This window comes from Lagopus muta, chromosome 21 (assembly GCF_023343835.1).
Source record: "Lagopus muta isolate bLagMut1 chromosome 21, bLagMut1 primary, whole genome shotgun sequence".
Taxonomy (NCBI): domain Eukaryota; kingdom Metazoa; phylum Chordata; class Aves; order Galliformes; family Phasianidae; genus Lagopus; species Lagopus muta.
In genome coordinates, this window is record NC_064453.1 from 4,641,863 (window position 1) to 4,660,506 (window position 18,644).

Below are 18,644 nucleotides of genomic sequence, written 5' to 3' on the forward strand. Positions count from 1 at the left end.
GAGACTTCCACTGCCTTCATAAAAATATATACATTTTATATTTGCATTTGTCCCAGGCTAAAGAAGTGGTTCTCAGCCATTATCAACAAACAGTGCATTTTCCCCTTCGTCAGCTGAACGTGTTTAAGACAACATCTGTAATTCATTACCAGTTGCAGTGGAAGGTTAAACTGGCTCAGGGTTAGTCACTGCCGTGTGTCCTGGACATTCAGAGCTCCAGAGCAAATGAGAGCATATGAACAAATCCCATTGGAGGCTGCGCAGCACTCAGCAGAGCTTGAGCAGGACTGGATTTTCAAGCTCCAATTGAAGATACACCAAGCACTACGGGATGTGCATGGAGGGGAAACTGACTCAGAAGCACCACAGGCAGAGGTGTTTTCTTGCCCAGACTTTCAAAATGTTATTCCTTTCTGCAAGGAGGACTTGAAGATTACAAGGAATCTCTTCACTGGAGCGGTGTGCCACAGCTGTACAAACGAATGGTGCTCAAGGGACAGAGTCCCAGGGCTTGTGGAGGCAGTGAGCCCAAGCTAACAGCGCTCTGGGTAAATGACCATGTGCTCCTTTCTTGCTCCCAAGCTACAGTGCAAAGTGGCAAGGCCTGCCCCATTTCAGAGCGTGACATTTCAAATGGAGCAGAAACACCTCGAGTAAAACCACACCGTTTAGTCGGCTGTGTTAAGAGTAACCCTTGGGTGAAGGATGGGTCGGATGTCGTTGGTCAGTCTGCAGCAGTTAGGGGTTAGTTCTGCCCTCAGTTATCATGCAGAGGTCTCGGCTGGGTGAGTCCTGGTTTAGTGCTGGTTGTCACACCTGGCAGGGTACCTGGATTGGTTTAGTTATCAGGCTGGATGTAGATCTGGCGCTGGGTCAACACTTGAGAAAGTTCTCTCTGCAACTGCTTATACTTTTGGTTGTCGGGGATTGCATCAATAGATCTACAGAGAGCAGTTTAGAAACGAGGGAAGTAAACAGGGAAAAGAACAGTCAGAAGAAATCAGGTAACACAGCTGGTATTCTGGAACCCACTGGAAACGTAGGGAGAAAAAATGTAAAATCACAAGTTGGAAGAAACAGGAAAAAGGCAAGAGGAAAAGGCACAGCCGGATGCTCTGCGTGGTACCAGCTGTGAGCAGGTCATCTCACTGCTGCACAAAGGAACGTGACACAAACTGAGCAATGGGGAGACACAGGAAAGGTTCAGTTACAAAATGTGAAGGCCATGTTCATGAGGAAAAAAAGGCTATGTTTCCTTTTAATGCTCAGACATGCTTCCTGGCTAAAGCCCTGCACGCTGCAAATGGAAATAGAAACAGAAAAGCTGCTTGGTCATGATGCTGTCGACTCCCTCTGGCCATGCTGTGAAGAAGGCAGCCCAAATATTCAGCTAGCTCTGTTATTCTATCATCTGAAGAAGAGGTTACTGATTTGTTTCCTTATTTCAGCACAGGAGAGAAGAGCAGCAGACATCTGTGCACCACTTGGATCTTCTGCATTACCCACCGTGCAGCAGAGCTCTACGTGCAGTTTAAAGTAAAAATGATTTGGCATCACATTTCTACACTTGTCTCTACAAGCATGAGAACCACCAGCTTGGGATTTCTATACAGAACGCCTCACCAGACAGGAGAAGGGGCTGAAAAGCAGAGTAGCTTCCCCTGCAGAAAGGCACAGAGGGTTCATTCACTTCATCTGTTCTAGTATGTTATATTTTGACCAGAGGTGTTGAGAGAAAGACAGAATTTAAAACAAAGCCTAAATATCACAAGCCATTACTTAATCTTGGGACCGACTGTTTTTAAGAAAGCTGAAAGGAGAAGTCAGAATTTAAGTACTATTTTCAGAACCATGCAGAATAAGGCTCCCAATTAACAATCATCCTGAAGTACAAGCACTGCTAATTGAGCTATTTTCTTCCTGGTGAGGGAATAAAGGATTTAAACCTTGCTTCACATCGCTGCAGTTACAAAACAGAAACGTTCCCCAAACTCCACACATAATAATTGTTCCAAAGCACAGTGAGGTGAGTAATTAAACGTGGAAAGGCTTTGTGTAGGAAAGGGCAGTGCCAGCAAAAGAAAGCAGGTGACTGCTGGGGAAACAGAGCCCCAGGCACGATGGGGAATGGCAAGGAAGCAGATGGTCAGCTGGAGGGCTCCTTACCTCAGCCCATTCACGATGTCCTTTGTTTTTCCAAAATAAATCTCATTCAGTGTACTTCTGATTTTGTTTTCCATGTCCTGGAAAAGAAAAGTATGAAACCAGTCTTTAGGCTGTTCAGCTGCTTCCAGGACAGTGGCAATCACACTCCTTTGTGCAACTTACAACATTCACCTCAATATTCAACAGCGTGGCCCCATCCCTCTGGTCTTACCTAAGCTTAAAAGATTCAGCTCTGTCCCTGCCCACTCCTGAATGTTACTCCAGGAGATAGATGGCTGTTCTCGGCCACAAGAGGGCACTTTCTGTCCACCTATCTTTTTTCTTTTTTTTTTTCCTGCATATATCAGCAAAAAAAGTGCATTTCACCTCAATTTTACATGGCAATTTCCTGGCACCCAGCCTCAGGCCTTCAGTCTCGTTGTGCTGAGCACATGGGACCAACAGGTGCCACAAAACCATGAAAAGTAGCAACAATTCCAGTGACTTCAACACTGAATTTTTGAGTTCTGAATAACATATCCTGACTTTAAATAACTCTGCCTTAAAAACGACTGCAGAAACGATGAAGGGGGCAGGCTGTTGTTTGCTAGTTCTCAGCTTATTTCACAGGAAGATTGCTGCTCTGCTGAGCAGGAGACCAGGTGCAGATGGCCCTTCTGCATCTACAGACTGCTGGAGCACCATTCCCACCACTGGGTGCAATACAGTACAAACCATTAACTTGCTTGTGAAGCCAAAGGCAAGCAGAACACAGAGTTCTTCAATATGGGTGGGAACCTGCAGCAAGCTGAAGCTACAATGGCTTCACAGCCTTACCTCTACCAAGCGTCCAATATTGGCTATGTGTGGAGAAGAGTCGCTCACAGTCTCATCTTTCTCCATCTGTTAAGAAAAGACACAGATCCATCAGCACTGTGGAAGTCTGATGACACGTGCACTACAGCTTCACTCCTCAAGAGAAGGGATAAAAGAAGGAGGTCTCAAAATCCTGGACTATCTCTATTCTTTCAGTGTGCAAACAGACAAGTAACACACTGAGAAATGCCCTGAACTAGACAAAGGCTCACATGTTGATAACAGCAATGTGGTGTAATGAAAGCCATGAATCAAAGCAAAACCCTGCAGTAGACTCCTGGTGTAGACAGGCACTATGAAATTGCCATTCCCTACCTACCAAGGGGCTGCAGGAGGTGCACGTGTAGCAGGGCAAGCAGCACAGGAGCACAACATGTGGATGTGAAAACAAGGCTGTTGATGAGATGCACCCAAGGATGGTGCTGTCAGTTTAACTGCTGTGAACTATCCCTGCAAAAACAGCTGTTTCTTTTCATCTTCATCTCAAATGCTTTTTCCAACCACACATGGGGCACATTCTCCATTTTCAGGATTTCCTGGCAAAAGAAGCCTTGGGTATTACTTACCTTCTAGTAGAGAGGGAAGGAAAAGAGAAATGTAAAAATCACAGCTATCTGCGAGACTACTGATAACTGCATAAACTGCAATTACATGGAAAGAGAAATTTGAGCATTCAGGTGAGATTTTCCATTACAAAGACTGAAAACTAGAAGCTGGCACTGCAGAATGCCTTGTTTTCTATGTTCCAGCTGCCTTTACCCAATACAATGTTCACCCAGGGGCTGTGGATGGCTGTCCAAGATCTGTAAGCTTCAGCTGCCAGGGGAAAAGACAATCTTCCCAATTCCCAAGATGAAAATTCTGGCTAAGAGCAGACAAGCTGTTGAGCAATCAGACCCAGGAACCTCAGATGACACAAGATGTGCTGAGATGGCATGGAAGAAAAAAAAACACACAACTGGGAGAAAAATGTAGTGGGAAGAACAGTCTTCAAAGGGTTTTACTAATCCCACTGAATTCTCTTATCCATCTGTTCATATCCCTCCCTCAGGGTAGAGTTTAAATATCTGGGCCAGCTACAGGTTTCTTCTAATAAGCCAAGTCTCTAACAGGCTTAGGGAAGCATGTAATTTAGTTGGAACCCTGAAGGCAAAAAGATAACCTGGGGGGGGGGGAGAAAAAGAGTAAGAACGTTTAAATTCTTCCTTTAGATTACAGTCAGATTGTTTACATGTAATGGAGACACGTTGCCTGAAGAATGGATCCAGTTGTGGGAGAAGGAGAAAATAAATCCAAACTATGCAAACACACACACATGCAAGTTATGGTGAGTTTGGGAACCAGCAGCAAATGGATCAGATCTGGGGCTGCGGGGCAGCTGGCAGTGGGTCACTGACTTTGACAAGCTCTCCACCGTGTCTCCTCCACTCGTGGCCACAGCAACTTCATGGGTAAGAAACAGCAACTGAAAATAGATTCTTTTTTCTTTTCAAAACTTGTATTATTACATCTCCATAAAATCTGCTGCCAGAAGGAAAACATTTTTTATGTGCTATAGAAGCCCAGATGTTATGGGAGGCTGTTTTAATGGAGTTCAGAGTCAGTAAGCAGCCTGTTATACAAACAGCAGAGTTGTTGGGACTTTTAAAGGTTCCTTCCGTTGGTTGTCACTGCATGGACCTAGGCAGAAAGCCTACAGCCACTTAAATAAAGGGGTTAATTTGCACAGAGGGGAAATTCCATTCTCCATGTTGATGTTAACAAGCAGCTCATCTTCCCACTGTCCCTGCCCATCTGCCACTGAGCTCAGCCAAAAACCCTAACGCTCCAGAAGGAGCCAAGTCCCATCCCCATGGCCCAGTCTCTCCTCTCCCATTCGAGGGAGATGCTGCCTCGTTTCCTTGCCTCGTTTCCCCAGCCATCTGCTGCAGGTCTGACTCAGAAGGAAACTCACTCTTCTGGGCATATTAAGCTCTCGATGGCTGGCTGGTCACTTGGGTTGTTTCCTGCATGGAACACAGCAGCTGTTTGGGCTTTCTGTTAATGTTATTTGGAGGAAGAGTTAAGACTGAATGAGAAACGTAAGTTGGATAAACACTGGTTCATCATGAAAGCATCTAAGAATACTAGAAAGATAAGAGAGAAACTCATCCACAGAAGAACTGACGACAAACAGCCACAGCTGCTCTGGCCACAGAGCGACGTGAAAATCCTCTTAATGAAACACAGACCAATGTGAGCCAAAGGCTCCCAAACCACAGGCAGTGGGCAGAGTGAAGTCTCCAGGTGGAAATTATGTGGAATTATTTGGATATCAATGAAACAGAAATTGGCCTTTTTCTCCAACGCTTATTTCAAACTCTAAGCAGATAAATGAAGGCTGTGAGCTCCACACAGCTTACGGTGCTGCAGAAATCAGCCAAGAGCTAACCTCATCTTTTCATGGCCTTCAAGCACATTTATTCCCATCAGTGTAACCAAACTACATCCCCTACCCCTTCCCAAACTGCACCTTCTAAACCATGAGCAAATCCAGTGATATCACACCAGCTCTCCATGCCAGTCTGTACTTGCTCATCTCTTCTCATTCTCTCTCTCATCCTAAACCCTGGGCTGGTATTAAATGGGGAGGTTGGTGGCCCTGCCTGTGGCAGTGGGTTGGAGATTCATGATCCTTGAGGTCCCTTCCAACCCTGGGCATTCTATGAATCAGTAAAATCAGTGTGCCAGGTGAAGCAGAAAGCTTCCTTTTCCTGTACACTTACTGCTCAGTATATCTCTGCTATTCTCTGCACCCCAAAATGCCTCCAGGAGTTGGGAAAACGGCATAAGGAGTCTGACAGCTACAACTCACAGATTCTTCCATTGGAAATACACTCCTGAACACCCCGTTCTGCCTCAACATCTGGAAGTCAGTGGGATAGGCCTTTACATGAAAGCTCAGCTTGATGAAAATATATGACTTGCCTAATTGCAGAGCACTAGCCTCAGAGGATTTACCTATTATGATAAATGGCAGAATGTCTCTGCTGGTGCTTTATTGAGCAGTAATATATCACAGAGCACATCTTCCTGTGCGCAGGAAAAGCTCATATTGCAGCAGACCAGCCTTCATCCAGCCCTGCAAAACGTTCCACCTTTGCTACAGAGTATTTCAAGCACGAAAATCAACATACATCTGCGCTGCTTTAATCTGAAATCCCAGGCTTCACTTCCTCTACAACTTTATAACCTCCTCTTCCCATACCTCCAGATGTAAATAAACTCCAGGTTTGGAGCCAACATCTTCCTCAGTGAACTGGCACTTCCTCACGATGCTCACCCTGGCTTAGGAAACACAGATGGGTTCTTTGTGCACAGCAGGAGCTCAGCAAGGCACCTGTTAGCCTTGCTTTTAAGGAGGGGGCTGCAGAAAGCTGTCCAACAAAGTGCACATCTGACTGTTTGCCAGACACTGGAAGGCTCCATCTACTCTGCATAAAATGAAACAGGACCACACGATTGCTCTGACTGAAATAAAAGTGCAGCCTGATGCAAGCACAAAGCTTGGTTGAAGCAGCACTGTGGTGAACAGCACAAGTAATTGCAGCACACACAGAGGATGGGACCCTAACGTCTGTCAGACAGAGAATCATCTGCCAGGCATCTGGCTCCAATCAGGATGGGGTGAGAGCTACCTGCTGCCATTGGAGTGCGTGCAAGGCAATTGAAAAGCTGCTGGCATTTTTCATTTCCCTGTAAGCACCACTCCTTGCTGCAAACTGAAAGCAGCGTGTCCTGTCCTCTCCTCTCCGACAGCACTCCGATCTGCAGCCCCTCACTGACGCAGACAGCACAGAACACACCAAGTTCTCCTTCCCTATCTAAATTCCAGCCTCGCTCCCTGTATTTACTGAAGCCTGCCAGTGTCAGATGTGAGCTGGGAGCTGCTTCCTCCGTCCTGGCTGTGGTGCAGCAGCTCCAAGCTCCCTTGAACAGCATCCAGGCTCATCCCAGAACACAAGCTGCATAGGGAGCACTGCAGGAGCAGGTCTCCATCTGACTCTTCTTGCCTTTTGGGGCAAGACAGTAGCAATGGATAATGAATGGATAAAGCAAAAGCCTGAAGTTCTCATTTAGAAAACCATCAGGCTAAGTGAAGCTACATAAAGACGTTCGACCTCCTAAAACAGGACAGCTCCTCAGTGTCTCACATCTCTCCTTCCTTATTCTGCCTACTTACAAATGTAAAATGCTGTAGAGTCAATTTCCCATTCTAAACAAAGAGACAACACTAAAGGAGACACAGGGCAGGGAAATGACTTCTGGCTAGCCAGAGCAGAACTTCAACGGCCCAAAGTCAGCTGTAAAAATACTGAGATCCACAGCAACTGGGAAAGAGAGGCAAAAAAAGGTTTTACTCTTAAAAATTCTCTGCAACACTTAGGAAGAGCCTAAGCAGGAGGATTCCAGGAACAACTCTGAGGATATTCTAGAAACACACAGACACATTTTTCCAAACAGTCTCAATAAAATCAACAAAGAGAAAAACCAAAAAGCAGTACGCTGGTGTCTGATGCATTGCAACAATGCTTCACCAATAGGAAACGAGAGCAGAAAATATTTTAGGCTCTTACTTCCAGATCCAGTCCTACCACAGTACCGTGCTGTCCACTCACAGAACAAACAGGACTGCCTGAATGCTTGCACCCAGTGCCATCTGCACACACCAGCAAGGGGAATTACTGAGCAAAGGTTTCCATATGAAGCTGCAAATGCTCCCCATAGCATTTCAATGCGAGCTGTGCCCAGCTCTTCGAAGCTGCCAGAGGTGGTGAATTAGGAGGCATTACATGAGCCTGCTCCTGGCCACCAAGGGAATCGTTCCAGTCATCACTCGACAAATACCCGATTTGCAGCTAGGAGGTGAAACTGGTTTCAAAGTAATGGCTCTCAACAGACTTCCTTTTCCAAGCACTGAAAGGTTCTCCCTGCCATCAGCAAATAAGCCAGGATATTACAAAACTTGTGAACACTTCAAAAGCTTCCACTGAAACACAAGGACATCTGCTATTTGCATTTTAGGATCAAAGGTGGTCAAGTAGCTTAAATGTTGACCAAAAGCATGAACAATCTACTATAGAGAAAGGTGTTTTGTCATGATGGTTAGAACAGCAGCTCACTGATACTGTCAAACTGTGACAGTCAATAACAAGATAACTACAGCCTACTGTTGGTGCCTGAGTTCACTGCAGACTGTATAAAAAGCCCACCAAAAAGCAAAACTGGAACTGCTGTCCCATGAAGCACGTCGTGGCATCTGCAAAGCAGAGCTCTGCAGCCCAGAGCTGAATTCTACAACGCAAGTTTCCATTGTTTGTGCAGAAGCAGTGCATCATTACCCCAGTGGCTCCTTTATGGTTACTTACATTGGAAGCAGGCCCCTGCTTTAATGCATCGCATATGAATTAAATGATCTGCTGTTAAAATGATGACAGAAGCATGAATCTCCTCACTGAAGCTGAGAGAGTGAAAGTCAAACTAAACAAGGCCAAGCAGTTCAGGCCAAGGTGTACTGAGGACACCCATTCTCAACAGACCCTTGTTTCCCTTGGCATAGCTCTCACACACCATAAGGCCATGGCCAGAGTCAAGCCCTTGGCATCCACTTCACAGCTGTGATTTAACGTATTAGGAAGGCCTGTGATTAAATATTTGTCTGGGTCACCATAACTCGAGTGTAATTACTGCAAACACTTTAAAAGAGTATGCAATGCTCAAAAACCAGCTCCAGATGCTTCTTTTTCCCCTCCTGTTTTTCTATCAGCTTCTTCTGTAAATCAACAAGGTGGAAAGAAAAATCTAGGGCAAGCTTCCACGTCTGCAAGACTAACACAATTCAGTTCCTCTCCGTGATCGTAGATCCTTTGTTCCTTTGCCTGCCTCGAACCTGTACAAAACCACGGGCTGCTTAACAGAGTCTGCATTGTCCTTTGTATCGAAAGCAACAGGCTGCTCTGGGAAGTCTCATAAAGGAGTTTTAGCAACTGCCAATCTCTCCAGTCACTCATGACCACACAATATGCCTCCTGTCCCTCTGAGTTTATTACTCTTTGCGAGTCACTGACTTCCACAACCCCAATTCATGCAGTACACAGACAGCAACCTCTGGCAGGTGGCTGGGGCAGAGGCACCTTCAGCTGTGCCAGAGCCTTTGACAGCAGTGCTGCATAACAGTCAGCATTCTGGCACCTTCTGTCTGAGAAACAGCTTTCTCAACAGGAAGCCAAAGCAATTTGCACTGGAATAAGAAACAAATGCTTAGAAGACATGTAATTCTTTATCATTGTCCTGGTACTGCAGGAGTGAAACACTGAAGGATACTAAAAAACACTTAAAGCCTTTAAGAGCAGAAGAACTGTATGGTCCAAGCAAAATACAGGGCTGGCCACAGTGGCCTAGCTGGTTTTTAAAAAAAGAGATGGAACAAAAAAGGTCATCTTATTTTTTTATAATCCTACTGCAATCTTCTGGTAACAGTGTGGGCAAACTTAAAAACATCTGTCCATGCAATGCATGCAGAAGTATAAGAGTTCAGGAATACTGAACACAAAATTAAGACTTAAATGAACATCTAAGCTCCTGCTGAACGTTTTGTATTTCTAATTGAAAGCCATACTGCCATCAACCCAAATTCAAGGGGCTTCCTGGTAACCACACACTTGTGCCTTAACTTCTTCACTGGAGTGCACATGCAGCATGAGAACAGCACTGATCCGACACCTCACAAAATGAACTTTTTGCTCCTGACTGGGGCTACTGGGTAAATAAATCAGGAGAGGCGTGCAGGTCTGCAGTGTGCACTGGTGCAGTATGCAGACGTACCTGTCTGGTAAGGCTCCCGCCAAGGTTCATGGTACCAGAACCAGTTTTATTAGTCTGCAGCCACAGCATCACTGTGGAGGTCAGCTTGTAATGAGCAGTACGACCGCTGGATTTCTCCTGGAAGAGGGAGGACAAGAAAAAGGAAAAACACAGAAGGTGACAAACCCTCCAGAAACTGAGAAGTGGCTGGCCATAGAGCTCCATGAGGAAAAGGGCAGATGCATGTAACTGCAATTACAGAGCGCAGCCTGTTTCTTAAAAGCAAGCACAAGTGTGCCTATTTTCCCAGTTCTCCAAAAGCAAATCTTGCTAAAGCAATTTAACCTCCCGTCACCTCGTTTTTATTACCTAATTAGTGATATTTATCTGTAAACCTTTATGTTTTTTAAGAAAAAAAAAATAATCTCAGGATCATGAGTATAGAAAGCAACATACCTTCAATTCTTCTGGGATTCCTTTTGATTACAGCCCTGACTTATCTCTATCCAAATTGCTTCAGGGAATTTTCAAAATTAACAGGGGAAAGAAGTTTACAGCCCCGAACACAATATTGCATTGTTCTGTGGAACACCTGTGCTCGTTAATTGTCTGGAATTAACTGGGTTTTGTTTTCACTTAGGAATATCAGCTGCCCCAGAGGCTGTACCTGAACCTCCACCACGTGGATGGAATCCCAGCATCCCTTAATCTTCTTTGATCCATCTCCAGCTTTCTTAATGAGGATCACACCGGCAAAACCATGATCCAGATCCCAGAGGTAGACAGAGGAGACTCCACCTTCGAAATACCTGCAGGATGCAATCCAATAGGCATGTTAACAGCAAGCAGGATCCAAGCTGGAGTCAGATAATCATCTTAAATAAGCAGAACCTCTACATCTTAACAAAGACTTTTTGATTGTAAGACGGCCCAGTCTCAATGGTTAGATACCTAGAAACACAGCAGTTGACATGATTTTATAATACACAGATTTTAACTGCAACAAGACTGTGTATTTCTCTAAAGGAGAATAAAAGCCTGGTGAGAAACAGAGCAAGTTGCACATTTCTACAGTACTCGAGAAAACAATCCCTCTGATTCCAATTAACTGTAACAGCTGGTGAAAGCACAAGCTACAAAGCAGGCTGAGAGTAAGGCTCTATTTTACAGTTTTTGATTTTTTTTTCTCCTTTTCTTTCTCTATCGAGCAAGTCTGGAAGTTCTTTACAACGCAGCCTGCTAATTAAGACAAAAGGGAGCAAGTAAGCAGCCTCATGCTGGATCTCAAGACTCTGTGTGAGGCTGACTTACTGCAAACAGAGCTGAACCAAAACCAAAGTCCTGAGGAACAAAGGGGTGTTGTTTAGGTTCACATCATACTCCAGCTTCAGATACAGCAGAGAACAAGCTAAACCACCTCAACCTCACGTTTCAGGTAGCACAAGGTATGTACTAAGAGAACTAACAAAACAGTGACACCTGCAGAACTCAGCTGCTTTCTAGCACTGGTGCTCTGTATTCCTGCTTCTTGCTACACAAGCAAGACGATCACAAGGATCTGCAAGTGGCTGCATGTTTCTCCTCTCCAGCAAGAAATGGAAACATCGCTCATCGCCAACATGAAAAACGTGTTGGAGCCTCCCACCTTCGTGCTCCCCTCCTTTCTAAACACCAGCCTGGCAGTTGTCAATGGCACTTTAGATGTGATTTACTGTGCATTCTGGACTTGGCATATCAGCTTGAAGCGCTGTGGATTCAGGGACACCAACCCACCTTCCACAAGCTGGGAGAAAAAACATCAGGAATGCATTGCAAATAACCTGTGCTGCTCTGCACATTTGATCTGCATTTACAGGCCAGTCTAGCATGCTGTTGTAAGGCCGAGTCACCAAAACAGCCCTGATTCTTTACAACTGTGTGCATGCATAACTGTGTAACTGAAGAAACACACACAGCACCATCCTATGACACTGGTTAAGGCGCTGCCTTTAAAGGAAAGCCCTGTGCTCTGCAGGTGTGCTGAAGCCAGGCTTCCAGCAGGCAATTTGAACCTAACAAACCAACAAACACCCTTTTTATGTCCCCTGGGGAATTCACAAATGGATTTTGGTTAATGCAGTTAACAGGAGTTTCAGGACTTCAGCAAGCTAAGTTCTGATTCTGATGTTGAGTTCTGATGCTTCCTTTGACTGAAGGGCTTGAACCAAAGGCCACAGAACCCAAGGCACTGCCCACTTCCACAGCAAGTTTGCTTAAAATATTCATATAAAGAATAAGTGAATTCAGTCAAAATAAACTGGAAGTCTCTGGGAATATTACCATGTACACAGAGAGTTTCCCTATTACCCACTTTATGAGCTTGCTACAAGCATGAAACGTTAATTAAGAGAGAGACCAAAACAAAGCTTTTGGAAATTCATCCTTACCTACTGTACTTTGATCCTAATGACATGAAACAGGAAAAAAAGAATAATTTTATGTGGTTCACCTTTATGAGATTCTGCATAAAGGCTTTTGTGGGTATTTTAAGAATGTGCTAAAATGTTGTCTGAAACCACATAAAACCATCTGAAGAACCCCCCGCCAGAACTAACAGCACACACATGGAAATGCTTTAACTTGCCTGTGTATATTTAATGAATCAAATATAGCATTAATATTGCTTTAAATGCTAATGTGCTACTTCAATGAAGTTGCTCTGACATCGTATATGGATGCTCCAGCAATAATGGCAGTGATTGAACCACCATGAATCCGAGGCACGCTGCGATGGAAACGACCCAAGGCTTTCTCTGTGTCTCATCAATCCTGAACCATTCCACTCATTCCTCCTTCGTGGGGAGAAAATCTACAGAAAATGACCATTGTAGAGCCTACATTTCCTCATGCTGTAAATGTACTGAAGGGAGGCTTCTGAAGACTATTTGAAGTCATGTTTGGGGGGGGAACATTCCTTGAAAGCTGTTTTCTTCAAGAAAAATTAAGTAATACAGCTTAATTGGCTGCTGCATAATAGAAAATGGGATGACAGACAGGTTGGTAGGAATTTAAACCTACATTCATAAACTTGGATTTGCTGCGTGAAGGTTGGATTCTCTCCAAGAACCCCCTTTAATGGTGATTGAAACTAATTATTATTTACTAAAATCCTACATCTCTCTGGGACAGATCCTCCTTTACCTACAGCAAGATGAAGGGAACAACAAAACACATTGTTTTCTAGCTATCCCTCCATTGCCAAGCACCATGCCAATGCCACCACCTGCTCTGAGGACAGCCAGTGCTCCTCCATCTCCAGTAGAATCAGCTTTTATGTGGCTGCCCAAGAAGGTGACTGAGAGCCATAAACCCAACATAACCGCTCCTATTATTTTCTCTGTGAAATCCAGTGTAGCATTTCACTCAAAATCAATTCTAGCTCTAAAGCCACGATCAAACACTTCAGTTTCATACCCGCTACTCATCAACCACAAAGCTCCTGGAAAAAAGCTGTTTTATACAAAAAAAGTCACACTTAGGACTGACCTACTTTACGAACGCAGGAATAAAGGGAAGTATTTAAGCTGAGGGTGATCCAAAGCTTTATGAAGTGTTTGAAGTTCCAGCGGGTGGAGATGCAGGATGGAAATTTAAGGAACCTGAGCTGCATCCATCAGACAGAGGCTGTGGCCAGAACAAAGCTGTGACTTCAAGAGGGACCTGACAGATTCCTCAGTACAGGACAGGTTCTTAACGTTACCACTAAGGAACACATCAGAAAAGACACCATAACCTTCCTGATAGCATTCTGCATCCCAGAAGCCTTGAAAATGAATACTGGACTGTATGCTGAGAAAATGAGTTTCCACCACACGGCAATAAAAAGAAGCCATGACTCTCAGTTACACTCTAGAACCAAATCATTCATCCATAAAAACTCTTGTGAGTTTTCCAGTAGGGAACTGAATGCCAAAGGCTGTGGGTGGGTTTTTGTAGCTGGCTTAGGACTCTTGCAGCAACAAAACCCTGATGCCAAAGTACCATTACTGGGATCTCAGATGGGCCATGCAAACCTTCCAAAGAGGCGCAGTGCTTCAAGCTGGCTCTTGCAAAGAAGTAAAATATTTTGTTTTCTCAAGGCTGTATGGATACTTCTTCCAACTGCAGAAGTTCAGCATGGAAAGGGAAATGTCTCTATTCAGACTTCCAAGAAACCCATCTTAAAAAAAACTACCCCAAGGGGAAATACTGAGGGTTCACCTACAGATGTTTGTGCTGCAGTGACAATGGCTGGGTCACAACCAGAGCAACCCAAAAACATGATGAGGTGAGGAAGGAGACACCTCACCTCCTATTAAAACAGATGACATTGGTGCCATGTGACTTGGTACAGCTTCCCCCCAGTCCTTCCTCTGTGCCTGCACCCTGTTGTTTCAAACACAAACAGCAACAGAAACATGAAGGAAGTGGGCAATTCCAGCAGTTCACTCCCTACCAAACCCAAAACATTGTTGAGGTGGCTGTTCCAATCACCTGCAGCCTGGTAGCTCAAGTCAGGGGGGAAAAAGTCTTTAGGACAGCAGCTGACACCAAATAATTTCGCTGCCTGTGTCCAGCTTTGTAGTAATGATGCTCAAAAGCTAACTCTCTAAAAAAGGCCAGCCTGCTACCAGAAGTAACACCTCTCCTGCTGGCCTGCACATAAATGATAGAGAATTCGCCTCTGCCTTCTCAATCCCAGGGGTGCAACCATGTAACACATAAAGAATGTTACCTAAATACTTGCAGAGAGGAAGGTAAAATGTTTGTGTATTCAGAGCAGCTGTTTTTTTCACTGCAGTTTATGAACGCAGCCCAAACTATGCCCGTGGACTCTGCACAGGTATTTTACTGACATTCTTTCCAGCATACACAGGTGCAACAGTCCCTGGAGCAAACATACCAATCTCGTTAGGTATGTGTAACTTCAATGCCAGTTGTACTTAAAAGCACACATCTGGACCGTGGTGGGATGACTCAAACTGTGAAGCAGAGTTGTGAAGTGCAAGAACTCTGCATGGAGCGAAAACAGTACCCAAACAATGGGATCCAATGGGATCCTGAAGGCTAAATACCCCCAGGGCCTTGGATTTTCTGCTTTTTAGTACCTTTCATTATTTAAAAAACAAAACCCTGCATTGCTCACACCTTCCTTACCATCCAACTGCTCTTAGAAGATGGAAACTACAGACCAAATCCCTTTTGAGGAGTCACCTGGAAACAGCTCCATTAGCCACCTAATAATCAAGACAATGGGTCATTTTGTACCGCGTCCAAAGGGGGAAGTGGCTCATTACCAGCCAGGAAGCACCAAATGCTCACAAATCTCTCACCCGTGCCCATCCTTGGAGCAGCCTGTTCTGTACAGCCCACTGCTTCATCAGCCACCAGTCTGACACATTTCAGACACTGCCAGCTACAATTCCTGGATGGGTAGGAGGGGAGAAGACAGCAGCACAAGTCTTGTGTGTCATGTACTAAGTGTGCCAAAGCCTGAGCAGGCTAGAGATTTCATGCAGCTTCTTCCTTCCAATATGCATCCATCACATACGCTGCAAGATGGCTAGTGCTTGCTCTTAAATTTGTCTTCCATTTTCCACCCTTTATTTTCCACCCGTTCATTTGTGACAGTGCTGGCTTCCTAACACAAGCTGTCCCTCTGGTGCTGAGGCTTTATGTAATCATAGGGAACCATGGGAACCCAAGGGAAAAACTCCTCCTGTTCTGAAAATCTCAGATTCAGAAGATAAGAATGCAGCCTGTGCAGATATAATCCAAAACGGGGCACCCAAAGAAAAAAGAAATTGGATGAAAAGCAACTAATTTAGTTTGCACAGCATGACAGTGTGCTTAATGCTTTCCTCCTCTAAGTTCACCTTAACCTTTGTAACGTACAACAACTTCAGGGTTGGTGCTGCTTTGAGTTTTGTGCTGGCTATGGGCAGGCTAAGGAACGGATCCCAACACTGCTCTGTTTACTCTTACATCTAAACACAATTTCCTTGGGAAAACAACACGGCTTTTAAAAGCACACAAATGTTAAAGCAGTGAGCATCTTGGCAGTTTAGGTTTGTCTTACGAGCCTCCATCTTGTACTTATCAGCCTAACCCGGAGGCAAGAATCTCACAGATGACATAATCCTGATGTCACACCCTATTGTGCAAAAGCCCAGCCAGCAGTGAGATGGAAAGTCAGGTTTCCTTAGTGCTAGGATGCATAACAAATGCATCTGGATTCAATCTGTATGGCTCTCGCTGTGCAAACCACAGCGACTCTGGAGCCCAAGAGAAAGCCAGCACAAAGGGCTAGTAACCATTAATGAGGAACAGTGAGCTAATGGCAATAAAGTCACTTCAAAGCTTTCCATGGGTTTTCAGTTTAGGCAAAGTAGGTTTACATCTAAACACAGACAGAATGCTTACAGAGAGAGCGTGCAGCTGCCTGGTCCCTTGGTGAGCTGAAAGCAGGGCTGTGCTGAACCCAGTGGTGAGCTGCACCTCCTCCATCTGCTGCTCTGCTTCCATCAGTGTGGTGGAATCAGCACCGCTCCATACGCAAAAGGAGTCAACACACAGCAGCTTGGTAAATAAAGGAATTGCTACCAACCTTGCCAGCAGCACAAAATATTTTCAAACTCGGATGAAAGAAATCCACTTGGAGGATCTCAGAGTCAGATCATGTAACAGGATGCAAAAAACCATGAGAACAGCTAAAAAGGGGAAAGCTACCCAGAGCTCCAGGGCTTAAAGGCGCTTGGTGGTAGAGATGATGGTGCAGAGCCCCAAAATGAGACATCTCTATTCTCCCTATGACTCCACTTCTGTGATCCCCAAAGAGGAGAGAACCCAGGCTGTTCAGTGACATAAAACACCAAGAAGAGTAAATGGAGTACTCTGAAAGTTAAAAGGTGAGGTGCCAGCTTGTTTTTAACTCCACTTCAGACACAATTCCAATCCAACATTCAATAACAAGAGGATTACGCACAATAAAGACATATTTTAGAGGTCAATCCTCTCCCAGACCTCCTTCCACTCCCATTAAATTCCTCATCCAGAGCCCTAACATAACAAATTGAAAATGGATCAACATCTATTCAAAGACAGAAGCGGAAGTTCAAGGCTTCATGGCTTACCCTGCTGAAGGAACTCCAAGTCTTAATCAATAACAATATTTACAGAAGCTGAATGATCAACACGAGGATGGATTTTTTTCTTTTCTTTTGACACAGCTGTTAAAAATCAAAACCACCAAGAAATTCAACTGAGCCCAAGAAATGAAGAGGTAAGAACAGCTCTCTAGATGTATGTACACTTACTAGACTAGTCTGGAGTTGCCAAAAATCATCCTGTTTGTAGAAACACCCAGAGCAGCAGCATCCTTCCCCAGGGAGGTCTATTTAATCACTTCAGAAACGATTTCTTCCAGACAACAAAGAGCGATTAGATTACTTAATTAAAGCACTGATTATCTCCAACCCAAAACAACAGAATGCAGGATCTAAAATAGATTTACCCAGCCACCCTGGTCCTCATTATGCTTTGATTTCAATCAATTGCGCACACACACGTCAAGCAAAGGGCAATAAATTACAACCATGTGTTTGAAGAAATTATCTTCACAATATTGGAAGTGGAAAGCCAAAGCCCTCACTGAATGGTATGAGATATTAGGCTTCCATCTGGGAATAATAACCTGCTGAACAAAAACATACCGGGGCATTAGCTTCAGGCAGTGTCTGAGTTAAACCTGGCAGCAGGAGATCAAAATTAAAGTTGGTGGGGTTTTGGGGAGGGAAACTGACATACATTTTGGTCAAACTGATAACTGAGAAATACACTTGCTGTGAGAGCAAAAAATGAGTATGATTCCTCTTCAACCCAAGGAGATTTCCAGAAATAAAAGGTGAGCAGCCAAATGATGTTTAGAGGAAATAACGTAGCACTGGTTAGGAAGCACTGAACCTTCCACACACCAGGAAAGCTTTTCTCGAGCTTTCATGATTTGAAATTACTTTGTGGGACTCTACAAGACTCCTCCAAAGTTGTTTTCACACTGCAGTCACCCAGTGTGCTGCTCAATAAGCTTTTAGGGGCAAAACTCAAATGTATGTCACCAGCAAACAAACACGAACGGATTATTTCACACCGATCGTTAACAAATGCACCACAGGCTGCTCTCCTCAAACCACCCACACCAGCAGGTGTCAAGCCTTGGGAAATGGCAGATCCATGCTGATGACTCATGAGATGTAGGTGGATACTTAACCACACCTGATTACAACAGAAATCTAGAAAGGAATGGTATGTGGGCCAAATGCAAGCGGCACGAGGAAAAGCTGAAACGAGCTGAGGTTTTGGAAGAGGCTCAACATGAACTCTGTGAGATATTATCACTTACTGTGCATGAAGGTAAAAAGGGAGATAATCCAGAGGAAGCTTGGACTGCGTGCTGAGAGCTGAGTGGGAAAAGCACATATTCTCTAAAGTACTTATTTTCCTTTGGTAAGTAAACATCCTCCTCTTCCGCTCCCCCACTGGAATGGCTTCTCTAAGATGCATTTGAAAGCTGAGCACCATGCAGAGCAACATCTCAGAAACAAGTGCTTCCAATGTACTAATTTAGGCCAGGGTAGGAAATGCTTTATCCCTTTGTTACGGTCAGTATTTTGTCTCAGGTGAAGGTCATTCATCCTGACCTGCTCACACCCACCTGCAGGCTAACATCTGATGCCAGACAACCATGCATGCTGCAGATTGTTGGC

The 18,644-nt window shown here is 44.5% G+C and overlaps 1 protein-coding gene across 3 annotated transcripts in view; it reads right to left on the minus strand.

Annotated features, from left to right (window-relative positions):
- Nucleotides 1–18,644, minus strand: part of CAPZB (capping actin protein of muscle Z-line subunit beta) — a 52,140-nt gene that overhangs the window by 1,337 nt on the left and 32,159 nt on the right. Inside the window, exons 1-6 of one of the 3 annotated variants that reach the window (XM_048967703.1) lie at nt 18,281–18,477; nt 10,532–10,673; nt 9,886–10,002; nt 2,983–3,048; nt 2,167–2,243; nt 829–941 (exon numbers count right to left, since the gene is read on the minus strand). In XM_048967703.1, coding sequence (XP_048823660.1) covers nt 839–941; nt 2,167–2,243; nt 2,983–3,048; nt 9,886–10,002; nt 10,532–10,673; nt 18,281–18,471 — 696 coding nt within the window. In that variant the 5' untranslated portion in view covers nt 18,472–18,477 and the 3' untranslated portion in view covers nt 829–838. Of the gene's footprint in view, nt 1–828; nt 942–2,166; nt 2,244–2,982; nt 3,049–9,885; nt 10,003–10,531; nt 10,674–18,280; nt 18,478–18,644 lie in introns of those variants that run through there. The other 2 variants (XM_048967701.1, XM_048967702.1) reach the window with 2 other exon arrangements.